General features: G+C 36.9%; 1 protein-coding gene across 3 annotated transcripts in view; it reads left to right on the top strand.

Annotated features, from left to right (window-relative positions):
- Positions 1–20,461, top strand: part of LOC113943303 (cAMP-specific 3',5'-cyclic phosphodiesterase 4D-like) — a 188,343-nt gene that overhangs the window by 105,249 nt on the left and 62,633 nt on the right. For all 3 annotated transcript variants that reach the window (XM_027634920.1, XM_027634919.1, XM_027634921.1), the window contains exon 2: positions 522–649. In XM_027634920.1, coding sequence (XP_027490721.1) covers positions 608–649 — 42 coding nt within the window. In that variant the 5' untranslated portion in view covers positions 522–607. The remainder of the gene's footprint in view (positions 1–521; positions 650–20,461) is intronic.

The following is a 20,461-nucleotide window of genomic DNA, read 5'->3' as shown; positions in this document are numbered from 1 at the left end:
CATCAGTAGTTAGAGAGTTTCCCTTAGTTAGTGCCATAATACAAAAACCAGTTTGTCGAACTCTGACAACTATATGAAAGTATCCCACTACTGGTTTAAACATCCTTAGGAACCTGGATTTGAAAATTACCATAGCTAATCTTCTTCCCCTAATTATATATCCTGGTCTGAATAGCATATAAATTAACAGATTCCCTCAGATTGAGAAACTGGATAAAAATATTCAATAAGCTTATTTCATTATTACAAGTAATACTGCCAATATCTTGTTAACTGTGGCAAAAAGCTCTGCCTCAGAAGCCTGTAATCTTTTGTAATGGTTTTGAGTTAGTATGCATTTGTTATTGACAGGAAAACATGAACTACTCATAAGTATGCTTGCTGTGTGGTTTAGAGTAACATCTGTTCTAGTGGATCTTAGAATGTTTGCAGCTTTCATAAACTCATGAAGTGTCTTATGCCTGAATGTTGTACAACTTGAAAGGCCTTCATGCTAATGATATAAATTAATTTCCTTTCAGTATCTCAACTGATATTTGGCTGAACCAGGGATAAAAATTCTCCTTTGAAACTTGTGAAACACTCCTGATTTTGTCATAGAGTCAACATGAGCAAGAATACCTGTAATCCACGTGGGAAGAGCAGAAGTGTAAGTACGTTTTCTTTTTCTTGCCTATGTTTTTTATTATCACTGTTCTTCCATACTACTTTTGTGTTGTATTAGCCTTTCAAATGCCACTTTCTGAGAAGGATAGAAACTAAGATAAAATACTTGTTAGTTGTACCCTATTCTTGCATCTGTAACCTAAATAAATATGTATGTGTGTGACTTGGACACATGGAAATAACATTATTGGATAGTAGTATGGTTTGGAGTGATCTTTTTTTAAATTGAGACGTTCATTTTTTGCAGTGTGTTTTATGAAAAGTTTTAAAAAATGAGTATTTTCTGGAGGATTCCTAGAATGGTAAGCTTATATAATAGCTATAATGTACTCAGTTGTAAATGTATGCCACTGCATTCGTGTTGGTGCCGGGGACTGAATCTGATTTCGTAACACATTATTGAAATTTTGACTCTGAAATGTTCCAAGAGATCAATGAGAAAATGAGCTAATTATACACGGGTAGATTTGGATAAGGCTTAATTTTGTTAGTTTTCTGGTCTCTGTTGTGGTTTTTCGTCCTATGTATGTATGTATGTATGCCTCTGTATCCAACAGTACTACTGAAACAGAGAGGCTTGGATGTTGCTATAGCCTTTTCTATCTTCCAGACGCTCATGTAACATGTCAATGTGTGGTATTATATATGAATGACTCTGTCTTACAGGCACAGACAAGAAGTAAATGTTTCTTTCTAATATGCTAATGTTATGTTTAAACTGCTGAGTATGGCTTTTCTCCTAACAGACAAGGAAACTTTATTGAAGTGGTAATAGGAAAGAAAAGTTCTAATGTGCATCTATAAGGTCACTGCATCTACAAAGACAGACGATAAAGTTATAGTTCCTTGTTTTGTGAGAGGCTCCCAGCTTGTATGTAAACAGAATTTTCTTGAGAAATATTCCAAGTCACTCTGGATCCAGTTTTTTATTTTCCGATGAGTATCTTTCACTTTATCCTGTAATGAAATTGGGACTGCTGTTTCTGCTTTTTTGCTAATGTCCGGGTGTGTCTGCTTCCTTCTGCCCTTTGCTGCCTCAGTTTTTTAGTCCAATAGGCTTGGTTTTTGGACTAAGAGGTTCATCTCATTTGACTTTATTCAGAACTGCTCAAGTTCCTCCCTGTTCTCTCAGGTGCGGGAGTGGCAGTTCAGACATCTCTGACTAAGTGCAATGCAGAGCTTCCCAAATGTGGCAGGCTGTACTTGCTTGAGCTTCTAACTATTGGGAGCAGTTACTTTCTTTGGCTTATTCTTAAGAATTTCTTTTTAAAAAAGAGATCTCTCTCTGTAGGCAACTTTTTTCCCTGTAATTTTACTGCATGTGCTATCAGCATGTATATGTACAGCTGCAGGGGGAAAGGAAAGGGACTAAAGTATGCTAAATTCATCATGGTGACGTGGTTTGACATGTGAATAAAATGAACAACCTGATATGTCTCAACAAACTGAAGATAGGTATTCGGACCGCTTAATAAAGCTTCACTGTTGCTATTGTCTGACATGTTGGGAATTAAAGAACGCATGAGGCCATCCATAAAATTTTTAAAAGACCTCAAAGCATATATAAAATTTTAATATTTGTTGTTCTAATGGGATTTGATCAAATTCGGAGGAAAGACCACTATTTGTTTCAGTCTAAGTTAACTGAATAAATTTTTATCAATTATATTATTCTGTATTAATTCAAAGGGTCTCTGTATTAATAAAGCATTCAAGAAAATATTTTCTGAATATAAATTCTAAAAGCTTAGTAAACACATTGAACATTTCAGACCCTGAATGAGATATTTTTAACATTCAAAATAAACTTCCTTATTTTAGTGTTAAATCCTAGCATATCTTGCTATGTCAACTTTATGATAATTGCTTGCATCTATTTTTCTTTAAACTGGGTGCATAAAATAGTTCCTACTGTTTGTTTGTTTGTTGTTTTGAAATCGCAAAATATGTAATCCTAGGGGAATTATTTTAAACCATGTGGTGTCATGCTGTTTAAATAATTCTTTGATTACTGCTTGTAGGGGGAGAATGAAACTATTTGAAAAGTGACTTTGGAAAAGTCTCATTAGACTTGTTGAGTATAGTCAAAGATTTCATATCACACATCAAATCTTCCATCACTCTACGTGCCTGTCAATTTGAATTTTCATTGCCAATGGTATCCATGATCTGCCAGACCAGTCATTTCATCCAAAGAACACCTCATGAATAACTCAAAGTGTCATCATTTGAACTGAATAATCTTAAAAAGAAAGTATACAGCTTTTATTTTTATTTCAGGGGATGTTGTCACAGAGCTTTTGAAGAGGTTTTTGTGTTTCTAGGAAGCATGGCTATCAAAATTTTGGTTCAGTGGTTTCAGACATCAGTGAGCACAATTTACCTACTATAGAAGATGAACTTGCAGATATGCGTAATCATTTAGGTATTTTCACCAAATATAGAAATTGTGCATCGTGAAATAGCTGAATCTTAGTTTAACAGCGTAGCATAACAGAAACTACAGATAGAAAAGACATTAACATTTCCATTTTTTCTGACAATATAATATGTCTAATACTGTTAAAATAATTTGCAAGTGATGTTGTAATTAAAAATATGTTGTTAATATTTTAATATTTATTTTTGTACTTTTTCCAGTAGACTTTTATTCCACTGCTTGAACTTCATGTCCTCAGACAGAAAATATGCCTTAACCTGGTAGTCCTACATTCTCTCTGTCTGGTTTGCACTGTATTGCTATTCATTCTTCCGTTGGTAACCCGTGGAGTTGCATACCTATGTATGGTAGGCAAATCATGTGAATGCAAAGCAGACAGGGAGCACCCATAGAGATGAAGTGCAAGGGAAGCAAGAGCTATTTGCAAACAGCTGACTCACTATGTTTTTATGCAGAGTTCTTAAGGCTGGATTGTCATAACCTTTGCTTATGGTGTGGGTGAATGAAGAGGAAGTTAAAGACTTCCTTTATTCCGATGCTCATTTCTGCTTAGATTATGAGTCATAAAGAAGACATGAGCCAAGAGCTCTTTGTCTGCCACTCTTCCTGTAAGTAAATAGTGAGGGAGAGAGAATGTCATCCTGTCTACCCCAGTCAAATGCAGTACACTCCTCTGCTCACCAGGTAGAATAGCTATTTAGCAACAGGATAAAAAAAATGTATAGTGATGTAGTTCCCCATTAAGAGTGTGAAGGAATTGCAAAAAAGTTCAGTTCCAGGCCGTCTTTTGTCACAGTGCACTTCTGTCAGACAGTAATCCTTGTTTTAGGTCAATAGTGTTAAGTATCCAATTTGTCAACAGAAATGGGAGAAGCTTGCACTGTTCCAGAAGCATTTTTCGTAATAAATTTTCATTATTTACAAATAAATTGATTTTTCTCTCATCGTCAATGGTTAGGTCCATTTGTCATCTGATATGTGGATACTTAGAGGAAGATTGCTTGGACTAACCATTCCGAATTAATGGGAAGCAATTAAATTACGTATTCTTTGCCTTCTTCCACTGCTCCATCTGTAATACAGTCTTTACAAAGGAAACAAGAGATAGAAAAGGCAAAGGTGGGACATTATTGAAGGGTAGATTGAAATCCATGCAGTGGTGTTATTTTTCCTTTAATGTCAGTTGCTGTGGTTGACTGACAGAATGGAAATTTTAAGCAGCATGTTTCCTTATGTAAAGCAGCAGCTGATACACAGAGAATGACTGAAGAGAGAGTAAGTAATGCCTGGAGCAACTTTCACCCTTCCTGCATATTTTCGAGCATTTCCTTCTACAGAGGTTAGTAATCAATGTCTATGGTGAGAGTCCAGTCTGAGAAAGAAGAGCTGGACTTGGACTCTAATGAATTAGGTTTTTTGTATTAATTTACAGTATTCACCTGTGTACGTTTGATAATCCCCTTTTAGTTGTGAGATTATTTTTGGAGAGTGAGAAAGCGTCCTATAGCAGGATTATAATGGTTTATTTCTGACAAGGAAATTGCACAAGTTCCTTTCCTCCCACTCATTTTGGATTTCTTCATTTCTGTCTTCCACCCTCTCCAGTCTTTCATGGATGTTCTGACTAATGTTTCCAGCCATGCTGATCAGGCCTGAAAGTCTGTTCTCCATATTTTCTTCCTTCTGTCTCTGATATTTCTGACATTAATACACATGCTTTTTTCATAAATCTCTCTTTTTTCTCTTGACTCATCTCCTGGTTCAGCTCCTGCGTACCTTCTTAATTAACTTGCAGCCTTTTTGAAGCAAGTCTTACCTCCTTATCTAAGGCTTGGGCAGTACTTAGGATTTTGTGACATAACCGAACCATTCTGGAACATGAAAACACGCCCACCTATGTGTTAACAGATGTAACAATCCTAAACTAACTCAAATGTCATCCACAATTATGAAGATTTAAAAAGTAATCTGCAACGTGGGCCAATAATGCTTATTTAGTCCAATTAAATAAACAGAAAAATTCTCTTGATGGTTTGAGTGGATCATACAGAGAATTTTATAGCTCAGGTACAGTAGCAAAGCCTTGAATTATATCTGAGTCTCTACTTTTTAGAGTTCTTGTACATTTGTGTCATTGTCATCCTCTGTCCCAGTTCTTCCCGTCAGCAAGGATAATTGTCTACCTGGAGCTTTTATCTTCCTAGCAATACATATCACACTTATGCTTCTGAATGTTTCCACCCAGTGCTGGCTTTCAGGCTGTCTTGAAGAGGCAAGTAGGCCCTCTTTCCTGGTGAGGACTGGGAGGTGTCAGTCATTTGTATCAGAATTACACCTACTTAGATGTTTTACTGAGAATAATTACCCCAAAACAGTTCTTGTTCTCTGAAATCAGCTCTAGTGCTCTTGTTTTTGCTGTTTGATGGAAGTTACTCTCACCTTTGCAATAATTTACTACAGTGGTGAAAATAAAATTAAATGACTCTGAAAATCCCACTCTAATGAGAAAATATGCTTAACTCAGAGAGTATAATCTTAAATTAAATAGATGTGAAAACTTTAGGGAAGGGGAAAATGGATAGGTAACTGAGTCCTGGAGTAGACGAATTAGGAATAAAGACAACAAAGTTCAGGACTTTACACATTGGAGTTCACACTGAAGAGAGCTGATGGCCAGGGAGGAGTAGAGGAAAGGCATGAAAGTGTTGGATAATGCAGTTAAAGCAGAGCTGTATTAAAGATTAACAAGGTCTCCTTACTTTTCTTTCCCACTTATTACAGTATATTTCTAGTCTGTAACTGAGTTTCTACACATTGTTCTCTGTTCTTTAAATATGAAAGTCGTCTTTCAGTCTCTTCCGTTTGCAATCACTCCACCTTTTGATTTCCTCTTTCAGATCAAATTTTGAAATGGTGCCTGGGAGAAGGCTGACTGAGTGAGGCTGACTGAGTGAGGAGAGTGAGGAGCACATGAGGGGAATGAGCATGTGACTGATGCACACCAAATATATGGAGGGAAATGACATATTATGTAATTACTTTTTTAATGTAAATTCCTTTCCTCTCTGTCTCTCACTTGTCATTTTAAATTGCAGGAAGTTATGGTCAATACCTCTGCATCTGTCAGAGAGCAATGGATGGAAAAACTGGTTCTCCAGTGTGATGAGGTTCTCAACGTATTTTTCAATATAAATATTAAATATTTTTAAAAGAAATATGCAAATGTCAGGACTTTGGAAGTCTGACAGATGTAGAATACTAAAGAGTGGTATGTAGCAGTTAGAGGGAGAATGTTTGTAGAGGAACAAATAATGTAGTAAGGGCAGAACAATTTGCTAGATATTTTTGTTGAAAATGGAAATACAAGTTATTTTGGAAAAACATAGACAATCGCATGGCAAGGATTACTGTTCTTTGGCTACTGACAGCAACAGAAGACATGAAGAATTTGAAATAAAAGGCGAGTAACAGTTGAGTACTAATAAAGTTAGAGTAGGTTGATAAAAGCAGTCACAGCTAGGCTTTGCAAACGAAGATTTGGGGAGGGCTCTACCCACGACTGTTACAAGCATGCTGGTGGCTAAAAAGGCCAATACGAGATAGGCACATCTGGTTGCAAAAGGCACAGCAGAAAGACTCTTTAGGTGGTATATTCTGCAAGGCGCCATTCTTTCTGTGTTGTCTTTTCTCCTCAAGGGTGATCCTGCGTGTGTTCTCAAAGGCATCAGCAGCATTACAGATGGTGTGTCTCCAGACCTCCCAATTGGAGGCCAGAGTAGACCAGTTATGTTGATCAATATAGCCAAGCTGAGATGTTGTTTCAGGGAGTCCTTGTATCTCCTCTTCGGGGCTCCTCTCTTGTGGCAGCCGGTGGCAAGTTCACCATAAAGCAAGATCTTAGGGAGGTGGTGGTCCTTCATCCTGGAGATGTGCCCTGCCAAGTGCAGCTGTATTCTCAGCAACATGGCCTCAATGCTTGTGACTGCTGCTTGTTCTAGAACAGATGTATTGGTCACATAATCTGACCAGTGGATGTTTAGGATTGTACAGAGGCAGCACTGATGGAAGCGTTTTAGGAGTCGCAGGTGGTGGCGGTAGATGACCCATGATTCAGATCCATATAAGAGAGTAGACAGCACTATGGCTTTGTAAACACTGATCTTGGTACTTTTGTTCAAGTGTTTATTTCGCCAGACTCTTTTATGAAGCTTTCCAAAAGCACTATATGCCTTTGCCTGTTGTCTACGTCTCCGTCAATCTTACCATCTGAGGAGATGAGGCTACCTAGGTAGTTAAACTGTTGGACTGATTTGAGCTCTGATTCACCAGTGGTGATATGGGGATAATGGAAGACTTCCTGAGGTGCCAGTTGATAGAGAACTTCTGTCTTCTTTAAGCTGACTTCCAGCCCAAATTGCTCAGCAGCATAAAGCAGCTCCCGGACAAGATGGTTTAAGGTCTTGGTGTGGGCCTTCAGTCGCCTTGGGTTGGAATAGCCTTCCATCAGTACAGTATCGAATGTAGATACCATCCTGATCATCGAGGTCTGCCATGGCCCTTTGGAGCATCATGCTGAAAAAGACTGCGAAAAGAGTTGGTGCGAGAACACAGCCTTGTTTTACACCATTAGTTATTAGAAAGGGCTCAGAAAGTGCATTGCCATATCTGACTTGGCCGTGCTGATCCTCATGGAGTGAGATAATCATTTTAAGGAACTTGGGGGGGCAACCTAAGCGTTCCAAAATCTGCCATACACCTTTTCTGCTCTCAGCATCGAAAGCCTTGGTGAGGTCAACAAAGGTTACATAGAGACCTTTGTTCTGTTCCCTACACTTCTCCTGCAGTTGTCTGAGAACAAATACCATGTCTGTGGTACTCCTGTTGGCTCTGAAACCACACTGGCTTTCAGGTAGAATTCCTTCTGCTGTAGCAGGTATCAGTCTGTTCAAGAGTATTCTTGCCAGGATTTTGCCAGCAATGGAGAGCAGAGTAATACCACGGTAATTTGAGCAGTCTGATTTAACTCCTTTCTTGTTATACAAAGTGATGATGACTGCATCTCAAAGGTCTGATGGTAGTTCACGAAGTTCCCAACAGCACACCACAAACTCATGAAATTTAGCATGGAGTGCAAGGCCCCCATATTTCCAGACTTCGTGTGGAATTCCATCAACCCCAGCCGCCTTGCCAATTTTCACCTGCTGTATGGCCTTAAGGGTTTCTCCTAAAGGGGGGAAGTATCCAATTCATACTTTACTGGTTGTTGTGTGATGAACTGCATTGCCGAATCTTGGACTACACAGCTAGTAAGAAGTAAGTTGCAGAATTAAGGCTGCCCTTCAGTTTTTAGATCATGCTCTTGCTATTTGAGTTTTACAATTTCTATTTTGTTTCTTTATCAATGGCTTCAGAAACAGCTGTGACTGTATGTACAAAACATACAGTGTTTTTTCTTATATGTTATACATGTTTTTCCTTGTGATATGTGCCGTATATCTCTTTTACTTGTGTATGCATACCTGTTTGTACACATAAATGTACAACCTAGAAATACAGAATGAAAATGTTATTTATGTACATTAGGAAGTCCTCAATGAAGAAAGAAAATGACCAGCTTGCCTTGAATTAATACACAGATACATTAAAAAAAATTCAAATATATTTCCTGAAAAGAGCTAATATCAAACTTGCTTTTCTACAAATTATTGCTTCTTTCCCTGAGTGCACTGCATTCAGAGTAACTTGTGTTTGGTTACTTTACATGAGATCTCAAGTGGAACACTGCAAACTTTCTTCCTGCCAGCCTCTGAACAGTGAAGCTGCATGATCTGTAGCCCCTTGGCAGCTGCTTCTGGCGGCTGGAGGCTGGGAAACCTAGTATTAACTGTGTTCTCAAACTGTGTTGAGACACAGAATCATAGGATCAATGATCCTGTGATGATCAATGATCAATGATCCAATGACCTTCCCTAGAGTTTGGACATTTTCTTTCTTTTTTTTTTTAACTGGTTCATAGTACAAATTATTACAAAGCTAAAAAAGGACAGAGGAAGAAAAGAAACAGATAAAAGAAATTTTCCCAGTGCTGAATTTCTTTCTGCAGTGTTGAAAGAAATAGGCAAGAATCTGAAGATTTAACTACCTCTTTCACATATAATACTAGGGTTTTTTGATATTTTTTTTACTGCTCTGCTTCTATTTCATTCCCCCCCCCCCTTTTTTATTTTTTTTTTTTTTAAATTCAGGATAACCTGCCTAGAGGCAACTACTAATGACTTCACCTTTTCTTTATCAGAATATAATTTAGATAGACAATAAGGAAAAATTTTAGTCAAATTGTTATATATCTGCAAGCAGCTACTTCTGTCCTTGTTTTTGGTTGCTTTGCTTCGGGAAATAAAAGGCAAGAGTTTTTCTTGATACCTTCAAAATTTCCTCTAGAAACAATTTTCTGTTGTTATTATTTCATCAGAAACCAGCTCAATGTCACAATCTAGACAGTAAAAGATCAAGTCTCAAGGGTTTTGTTACCCTCTTTTCAAAATAAAACAATCATCTCAGTGCAAATATTCTTACTTAGCAATCCTTTCTTGACAGAGCAAATTAGGCTTTCTATGTTCATTTCTTGAAATGGCAGCTCCTCTGTCCCTGGAGGGGGTTGTTTTAGGAAAGAAAAAAGAGAAACTACATTGGAAAATGACATGAGATAAAGCATTGAAAAATAATGTTTTGTAGTGAATGTGTTTTCTAATAAGACCTGAGCGAGGAGGTGTGGGAGCGACCACCACAATATCGGTGAGATGTTACAGCTGTACTGGGACTTTTATCCAAATTGGTTTACTGGGTGTTCCAACATCTCACTCTACATGTTACCTATAACTTTTCTCTCTCTTACATCATCAAATGGTAATGCATCTTACTTACTTAGCAAAACTAAACTGATCTAAAGAAGAGACAACAAAATATCTGTCAATTATCCATTTAATTACTCTCATAGCTCTTTTCCATCCTGTGCCTTTTGGCACCATTTCAAACTGGAAAATTTCAGTACATAGAATTATATAAAAATAGCAGTCTTTAATGTTCTCTTTGCATTTCATCTCAATTGAATAAAAAATTACTATGTTACCATCTAGATTCGTATTAATAGTAGTATATAAAAATAATTGGAACACTTTAACCACTACTGAATGTGGTTATAACAGCTGTCATAAATACCTCTGTTGAAAGTACTTTGTATTTTCCAATCTGTCCTCTGATTTCACTGGTTGCACAGTACCTTGTGGAGTGATACAGTCCCATCTAATCATTTACATTTCCTTAATCAAGCACTGCGTCGGAAGTCTGATCAGAACTGTTGGTATTTTTCACGCATCTGCTATTTTCAGGATTGTGTCTTTCTCTTCATATGCACTTCAGCATTGTCGTGGTTTGAACTCCCCAAAAATCCAATTTCCAAACTCCTCACAATTTGTTTCAGTGTGAGAGAGGTCTTTAGACATAACACAACTACTAACATGGGGGAACCGTATCAAAGTTTAATATAACACAATAAATACTACAACACATGTATATACAACAATCCTAACTATCTCTCCTATGGTAAAGCAATATATTTACATAGATCATCCCTCCTTCTCTCCATAAACGTCCAGAAGGAAAGAAGAAAAAAGTATTTTCCACTTTCAGGGCAGCACAGTCTCTCCTTTATCTTCAATTTGTCATAGCTGGAAAATATTTCTCTCTCTCTCTCTCTTCATTACAGTGCAGGGGTTTTTCTCTCACCCTTCTTGGCCCTTCGGCTCCAACCAAAGGTCTCTCTCGTGAGCTGCAAAGCAGGGACAAAACTCGCCTTACCACGGTCATATAATGGGGTGCAAGACATCCTGTGAAAGTCCCTTCCCTTGGGGGTCAAGTTCCCCCGTGTCAGAACGTTTAGGGGCTCTCAGTTCAGTTTTTGCCCCAGGCGTTCTAACAGAGCTCCTTTGCTCCGTCTCTGCTGCAAATGTGGTGGGGGAGGTCACTTCCCCTGCATTCCTTCATCTGACCATCCTGATCCAGCTCAAAGGAAAGCTGCGAGTTCTCAGCTCCTCTCTCTCTCTCTGTTGCGAACTGCTGCTGCGTTTCAGGACTTCCTGAAAGTTTGGAAGCCCACCCCTCCTTTCTAAGGAGGTCTCAGGGTTTTGGGGCAGTAATTCAGTCTTACCCCAAAACAGTCTTTGCTGACCTTTTTTTTAATCTGTTGCCAGCTCTCTCTCCCTCCATTGGACATCTCTGTGTCTCTCAACCTGGCTTGCTGCTTGCCAGTTATCTTCTTGGCTTTCAGCCACAGCTCTCCACTCAGCGCTGCCTCTGCCGCCGTCTCAGCATCTTCTGCTGCCCATTCACAGTGTAGAAACTCCTCCAGCCTTTGGCCATGGCATCTGGTCTGGTTTTAACACTACACCAGCTCTCCCGTAGTCCTGGCCGGGGGCTGGCCCCTCATCTCTAACATGTGGTGTCTCAAGCCATGGCTGCCTCTCCTTCCAGCTACATATCCAGATCTCCTTTTCTGGTCTGTTGTAATATGCTAATTTCACAGGGGCAGCTTGATTGGCTCAATACCAAGAACACCACCCCCTGCAGTTAACTGCTTTCCAACTCCAGGGGAAAGCCTTTTGTAACCTACAACGAGCATAAAGATTTAATTAAAGTAGTTTAAATAACAGACCACAGATGTGATCTACTCAGCTACAAGTGAGCACTTTGAGATTCCTCTGTGGATGAGCATAAATTAAAACAATTAAAATTCTGTAATTTATTTCAATTACTTTGTGTACCAAGATTAGTTAATCACTATTGCCTTGCACTTTTCAATAGCTAATAACATAGAATTCTTAACAGTTACCTAAAGTCTTGGCAAAAGACATTTGGAAGATATGAAATTCCTACCTTTTTCTAGTTTTCTAATAACAATGTACCCTATTATTTCTTTCATACTTGGGGTTTTTACATTACACAATACACAACACCATGCTCTTGTATAAGTTAGCAGCAACAGAAGTAGAGACTGGAACCTCTAAATCTTTTATATTGTCATAGCAAGTTAATCAATCTCAAGTATTCTGCACAGTAAATGAAGTGTGACTTGCATAATTCCCTGGGAAAGCCATATTTTGATTGTTAGCTTGTTCTGACCATAACACCATTTGCTGAGTTGCTGTCCAATGAAATTCATCATTCACCAGAATAGTCAGGATAACATGGAATGCAAATTAAGAAATAAATATATTGGATATTTGTTCCCTAATTATGTCCCCTTCTGCCCCCCCAGTGTTCACAAGTACTATGTTTGTTCATTTTTCTTTTAGTTGACTATATGCTTTTTTTTCTATTCCTCAATGCATAATAATTCCTTCGACTGTTCTAGTTTCTATTTGTGATTCCATTGAAAATTTAACCTCTCCTCTGGTTTTGTTTCTTTGTGAACAATCCCTCTAAATGGTAAATGCAAAGTAATTTAAAAAAATAATTTCACTGTGTTGTTCTAAGGTTGAATCAATGAGTAGAGATGTAATCGAGAAGCCACAGTAAAAGAAGTGAGCTGGGGACAGAATATTATTCTGGATAAAAAACCCATTGAAAACCAGCTGTGATCCATAAACTGAAAGAATAAATATGATACAATTCATTCATCACAGCATCAGTAATGAAAAACATCAACAACAAACCAAAACAGTGCAGTAAAATAAATATCATATGCCTGAGAAGACCAAAATACTACTTTCACAGCAATGAATTATATTCTTTCCTCTGGAAGAGAACTACTCCCTCAGGAAAAGCACCTATTGGTGTCTTGAAGGTCTTGTGAAAAAGTCTTCAGAGTTTGACAGAATACAATTTAAAACATGTTAAAAATTGATTTATTGCTTTTGTCATGGCTCTGGTAAGGTACCTAAATTGTCACAGAAAAGAAAGGGAGCAATTTGTGGTAGAAGTACACTTTATGTGACCTTTATGCAGCTTTTCACAGGTGTCTTTGCTGGGACTAATGAAGTTTTAGAACTAGAATTTCTTTCTGAGAGGTCAAAAATATTTCTAACTGTTACTGTCTGGTTCGTGGTAAACAGAAGATATGCAATTGAATACCTAACTCACACTTGTAGAGTGGAGATATACTTGATGCCAAAAATGGTCTCGCTTTCACTTAGCTATAGTTGTTTAGCTTTTTTAATCACTGTGCTCTACCTAAAATGAGTTCCTGCATCCTGGTTTTTAGTCAAGGGCAGTCTCCATCAAAGTCTAAATGGTGGGACAATATGTAGCTTACTGAAAGAAGGATCCAGAACAGACTACCCTGTCTAAATCTGGCCACACAATCTTATCTTTTCATCTACTAGTCCTGAATGTGAGACAATAAGAAAGTGAGAATCTTGGTGCAAGTTAAATAATAAAACCGTTGTGTGAGAGCAAAGACACAAATAAAACTGTCTTCTCAGCCAGTGACTGCAGATTTGTTAATTACACACTGACAATATTTTCATAGAATGGTTTTGGTTAGAAGGAACCTTAATTATCATCCAGTTCCAACACCCCTGACATGGGTCAGGACATCTTCCACTAGACAAGGGCTCAAAGCCTCATCCAACCCGGTCTTTCCCTGTGGATGAAGCACCTACAAGTTCTCTGGGCAACAAGTTCCAATGTTTCACCAGCCTCATAGTAAAAAATTTCTTTCTAATATCTAATTTAAATCTACCCTCTTTGAGTTTAAAAGCATTCTCCCTTGTCCTGTCATTAAAATTTCTTTGTAAGTCCCCCTCCATCCTCCTTGCAGGCTCCTTTCATGTACTGGAAGGCTTCAGTTGGGTCACCGCAAAGCCTTCTCTTTTCCAGGCTGAACAATCCCATTTCTTTTGGCTTTTTCTCATATGAGAGATGCTCCATCCCTCTAATCACCTTGGTGGCCTCCAACAGGTCCATGTCCTTTCTGTTCTGGGGACTCCAGAGCTGGATGCAGCACTCCAGGTGGGGTCTTGAACATATTTTGAAGACAGTTGATAAACCAGAAAGAAAACAGTAGCATTACAAGGAGAATTAGCATCACAATCTTTGGATCTTTTTCTGTCTAAAAAACTGGATGTAGATATGAAAGCTACAGATGTTGCCGGGATTGTTTCAGTTGTTTCCATATCCTCGTCTTACTTCTTGGAACAAGAACTGGGGAGAGGAAATGAAACAATGATGGTATAATAACTTCTGAATCATCCTATAGCGAACAACAATATGCTAAGACACACTTATTTCCAATATATTGGTGTGTACCCCAGCCTGTGTGTCAAGGGTACTGGCAACTGCTTCAAACATTAGCACTCCATTCTGTCTTTTGCCGTTCATGGCAGCATGTGAGCCTTTCTCCCAGTCAGCTCCTTCTACAGCTTTAAAATGAACACTCCTGTTACAGAAATGTTTTCAGAGAGGAAATGATGAAGGGAAGGAATTGTGCAGTTTGCCTTAGTTGGGGTGAAGACATAAAGTTTGCAGTTACAATTCAGGTAAAAAGTTTGGGTGTTGGAAGTCAGAGGAATAGCTAATAAAATCTTGCTTTCACCTGTCTCATCAAAATGATGTTTTGGTGCTCTTCCCTTCAAGCAGTCTATCACAGACATCCAGGATTATTAACAACAAAACCAAAATCTACTTCTGCTGTAAGAATTAATTTCTTGGTGCTATAAAATCAAAAGTTCCTTAATAACATCACACAAGCAACTCAGAAATAACATTGTAAGCATCCTATCATTAAAGGCGTGAGAAACTGAAATTAAGGACTGCACGGTAGTGGCAGAAGATGTGTTTGAAGGTGCATGTTGTTCAGTGGGTGGTCAGAGGTTAAAAGGCATGGAATGATTGTGTTGGAAAGACTTTGTTGCCTGGGTCAAATGGGAGCAGGGAAAAACTCGAACAAGAAACTGTATTTCTGATAGTTTCTCTCTATTCATGAAGCACTAAAGAGTGCAAGTTTTTCAAAGTCCAGAGTTTCAAAGTACACAGAATCTAAGAAGCTGTGCCTTCAGCAAAGCCAGAAAAGGTAAGACATATAGCTTAGTATAGTATTTGATAAGCAGAAGAGTGGACAGAAATCTTTTGAAAGTTTGGATTTCTTACTGGAACATACACATGAAATAAACCGCCAAAAAAAGTTGATTATATGAAAACAACAATCTAAATGATAAGAAATTCCTTTATGAGCTCAGGACTTCCAGAGTAGAGGCTGTTGGTTGACATTTCTCTGCTGGAGTAAAAATGTGGAATGTTTCCTCTTGCTGGGTAATTTTTTTAGAGAATCTTGCCTCAACACTTTAAACTGTACATAAATGGATAAATAAGATCTTCTAACAGTTTAATTTCTGGAAGCTTGCATGCTATTGCTAAAGAAGTTTTAAATTTTGTAAAAAGACAATATTTTTAGTTTGTATATGCCAGTTTCACAGAGGGTGAAATTTTTTTCAATATATGGAATGATTGTATGGACAGAGATAAGTAATTTAGCTATCTTGGGATCTGCAATATGGCACTACAAATTTGTGTCCAGATTTTGTGCATTTTTATCTCTCGCACCTCTCCAAATGGTGAACCAGCAACCTCCTGCCCCTTTTCTTTCCACAGAATTTTTTTTCTTAATAATGTTTTTTAAAATAATGAATCTCTTGAAAAAAATAAATTTATGATGCTATTGTATGAAATGGATTCAATGGGTGTAAAATAGATTATATTTGTAAGCACATTTATTTATTGTCTGTGAGAAATTGCATGTTAGCAGTTAATTGCTAGATTCTCAGGTGAACACAGCATGCTTAGGAGATGTTCCTGCCCATGTGTTGAGTTACAGCCACTTTTTATGTCTCTACAGTACAGTATGTAGTGCCAGAAATGTGCTGTCTGAAATGTGAAATGTGCTGCCACAGAAATATGATCGTCCAGTGCTCCAGGAGACTCAGAGCTCAAACAGTAAATTTGCATTTTAAGAGCTGCCAAAAATTTTTTAAATAGACACCAAGAGTGCGGGTTTGATTGGTGCTCAACAGCAGATACCTCTGTACATATGCCTACAGCTACAGTCTTTTTTTTTCATGCTGTTACATTTCCACTATATCAGCTATAGAAGCTTATATTTTAAAAATGTAAATACTTCTGTGTTCAAAGATTTGTATATGACCAATGAGACTGGCATCATAAAGAAGAATGGAAAACAGTGAGGTGAATGTCTAGGATTTGAAGTGATTCCACAGGTTTTTTTGCACACGTGCAAAGTGGGGGGTTATGATCCCATAATTCACATCTCATTTTATTTTTTATTTTTTTAAACAGACGAAGAATCTAGGATGATAGTGGCAACAGTATATCTCTGATTCTGCCCTCTTCAGAGAAAGTTTTCCATTTTAAAATATTTAATGTATTAGAAAGGAATCCACTGAGGAGGTTATTTGGAAATTTGGTTTTGGAGCAAGCCTTCCTTGTGTCCTGTACTTATTCAGGTCTTAGGATAAATTGCTGATATGCCATTGCCAAATTAAGCAAATGTTGTAATGCTCTCTGACTCACCAGCTTTTATTAAAGGTGACAGGTAATGCAGTCTTAAAATAATCAAGGCTTTATATCGACACAGGAGGGCACTTCAATTGTCATGCCCATGAAAGCTGTTGATGTTCAGCTCTATTTTGTTTCCCTTTGTTTCATTATTTAGTTAATATGAAGTTTGGAAGTGATTGAAAATACTATTCATCAACTGAATTGTACAATTACAGTTGTTTATGAGAAACTGCAGCAAGAGTTAGATTTTTATGTACCCTATACTAGACTGAGTAGATGGAAATACCAATCTCTCTGCTTTCACTGATGGGATGAAAACCATCAGGATGTTATTGCTTGTGTAAGAAGCCTGAAGATACAGAAGGCACTCTGTATCTCTTGAACCTCATGTAGTTTGAAAAAGGTTACTAAAGAAACTAGTTTAATTTGTGGTTTGATTATGACAATTTATTCACTGATGTTAAATCACCCATCAAACAGCATGGATTTAAGCCTGCCGCATGCACTGCATATGTTGCAGTTGTTTATATACTTTTACTATAATAACTTTGTTAAACAAATAGTATTATGAAACAGCATAATTTAATATAAATATGCATTAGTTAACTCTTGAGCCTTACTCCCTTGCCTCATAGATATGAATTTGTATAGGTCTAAAGAAGGCTTTGGTAGGAAATCTTTATATTTAAAAATCTTAAAAATCTTTAAATTTAATTTAAAATCTTATATTTAAAAGTTCACTGAAATACCTTTCAATCAAAAGGTCACTTTGGAGAAGTGGCCATACTCCAATTAAAATTATTATTATTTAACTCAGTATAAGGCTCAGACTGGCCAGTTGTATTTAATAAAATGTCTCCCTCACAGCTGTCAGAACTGAGACCTTTTTGTCAACATGAAATCTAAGCCTTGGTTTAAAATCTGACCATTTGAAATCTGTGGAGTAATATAATCTATTCTCTTGGACTGCCTTCTCCAAAGCACAATCAAGAGCTTACAAAGGATTTAGAACACCGTGAGTGACAAAAATGGGAACTACCTGTATGTAACATATTTACTATGCGTATTGTTGTTGGTAAATTTATATTGCAATTTGAAAGCAAATTATATTTCAGAAACAGTTTATTCATATCAGAGTAGAAATGAACTGTTTTAAAGTTGTACAGTTGTCAAAATATACAGATAACAAAACTTTCTACAAAGCAGTGTCTAAACTGAGTTCACGTGGAATGCATCTATTACTAATGAGGCAAATTGAAATCCTAAGGAGTTGTAATTACAAATTCTTGGCATTGAAATAAGTCTATGAACTTTCAAGTTAACCTCACATTCAAAAATCCTGGAATAGGGAAATACACAGTAGTGTCACACAAAGAGTGCTATGATGTACTGAAAACCAGATGAAAAACAATGAAAAAGACCACATAGCCCATTTTTTAAGCAATTCAAATCTAAACTTTGTGTATAGGTCAGAAAATGTCAGAATCAGAAAAATGTGCTCTTATTAGTTCTTTTGTCACAAGAAATTTATTATTATTTCATCTGAATCAGAAAATTTTAATTTATGAAGAATATTGTAAAGTAGGAAAAAAAACATAAAATCATTTCAAATCGTGAATAAAAATGTTCTTTTACAATAAAATTCTTACAGAATGATTAAAGACATTTTAAAGTGTGTAAAAATGCAGAATCACACCCCTACTTTCTTTTAATAACTTTGTTTTCTTGTCATGTCTTCCAAGTGGTTCTGCCCAATGTGTACATGTTGTTTTTATTTTTTCCTTAAAAAAAGATAATTTTTCTTGTTGTGCCTGAAAAATTTGTCCCTTATGAATCATAACTTTTAAAAGGTTATCACTTACTTACTATTACTTAGGATGGGGGCACTATGGTGTTGAAAAGTTCACTAAGAATGTTTTAAAGAATAAAAAAATAAATGTGAGGTTTAAAAGAAAATAACTCTAAAATGTATCACTGCTTTGCAATAGGATACTTTGAGATAATCTCTCTCCTGAGGTGTTGTATAAGCATGAACCCTGTTCTACACTCTGTGAGTGTAGGAGTAAAATTAAGGTTTATTACAAAACACTTTGGTTTAAATACAGCGTTTAAACATGTCACATGATCTCTTAACCAATGACAACCAAGTATTTCATTGAGCATGCGTGAGAGCCCAGAAAACTACAAATCCCATAATTCCTTATTTCATTCTTCCTTATTACATTTCCCCTTTCTCTATGTAATTAACAGGTTGCAACACAATACATTCCTTAAACATTCTTATCATAACTAATCTTATCTTAACCATTTATAAAAACCAGGGCCTATCGTCATAAGGCCTTTATTGAACTGTTGATAACTTCATTGATTTGTGCGATATTCCAAGCAACTTTAAATTACCCAGGTTTGTAGATGTGTAAAACCTTTTATCTGAGGGTGATTTTTGTGTGATTGGCTAAAGGTATCATCTTTATTTAAAAGGGAAATGTGTCAGGTTGTAGATGTTGTGTTTGAAGTAGTGCTGGTTGAGGTAGTGTTGTTGAATGAGTGTTTAAAGTATCTTTCCATGAAGTGTATTTGGGTTCACACACACATACATGTCTCCACTCAACTTTCTCATTCACATTCCGGTGGCCACCGTTTCATTCTCTCCTCACACATGCATACTTAAAATCTTTATTGTGTTTCTATTTAAATCATGAAGTTTTGGTTTTGTATTGGTTACTGTTTGTGTGTTTCTTTGGTTCTGTTGTATAATTTATTGTTTCTTTGTGATTGTTCCTGTTTTGAAGAAGTGCTAATATAGATTTACACATATAGGGAACAGACCCATATCTCTTTCCTCCCTTTTTTGTGTATTTTTATAGCATGTTTCTTAATGTGTGGTGTGTTCTTTTTATTATTGTTGGTTATGTGAGTGAGTGCAGTATGCTGTAGAATGGAATATCTTCTGATTTGTGAGATATGTTTTAGCTTTTGTTGAATAATATATGGGATCATTGTTTGTGTTTATGGTTTTTGGAATTTCTGAAATTGCAAAACGATTAAGTTAGTATCTGGTAATATCTTTTGCTTTTTTCTAGTGTGTGTTGTTGTACTACTCTTTTTGGAATGTGTGTGAATGGATGTGTATCATGTAAAAGTTAGATTTTGTGTGACTAACAAGGAATTATGTGGTGTGTATTTTTCCAGGTAAATGAGGGTTAGTGAAATCTTGAAGGAAGGAGGCTTCGAGATGTGAAGGTAACTCTATAGCATTGCGTGAATTAGTTATAAAATTCATAGGCTAATTACAAAACAACTTAAATGTGCTACATATATGAGTAAATTGTAAAGCTTGTATAGAACCCTGGCCCAAGGTTTGTACCTTGTTGTTCAGTTGTCCTTTTTTGTTGGTCCAGATGCAGATGGTCTTAGTGTCCCGTTTATTTATTTCTTGTAGTTGTTCTTTACCTTTAAAAACAATCTTGGCAAACATGTTAGTAACAGTTCAGTCCATTTCAGATGAAAAGTGGGTAGGAACAGATGTGAGGATTAGGTGACTTTGTAGTTTTTGAAGCAATAGTGGTGAGTCATTTTATGTTATAGTGTTTTTCACCTCTAAGTTGAAGGTTTTAGGGATGATCTTTCATTGTGCAGTCTTCTTTCTATCAGAGATTTTATTGTTGGGCTTGTTGAGCTTTTTCTGGAACATTTTACAGTCCTTATTTCTTAATAATATCAGTTAGAGTAACTATAACTAGTTTAATTCAGTCTCTTAGGTAGTTGTGACTTAGAAGTCGCTTA

The sequence above is a fragment of the Corapipo altera genome, unplaced genomic scaffold, assembly GCF_003945725.1.
Source record: "Corapipo altera isolate COAL_440 unplaced genomic scaffold, ASM394572v1 61411, whole genome shotgun sequence".
In the NCBI taxonomy this organism is placed as follows: domain Eukaryota; kingdom Metazoa; phylum Chordata; class Aves; order Passeriformes; family Pipridae; genus Corapipo; species Corapipo altera.
The sequence above is the reverse complement of the archived record's forward strand: the minus strand, read 5'-3'. Positions and strand labels throughout refer to the sequence as shown.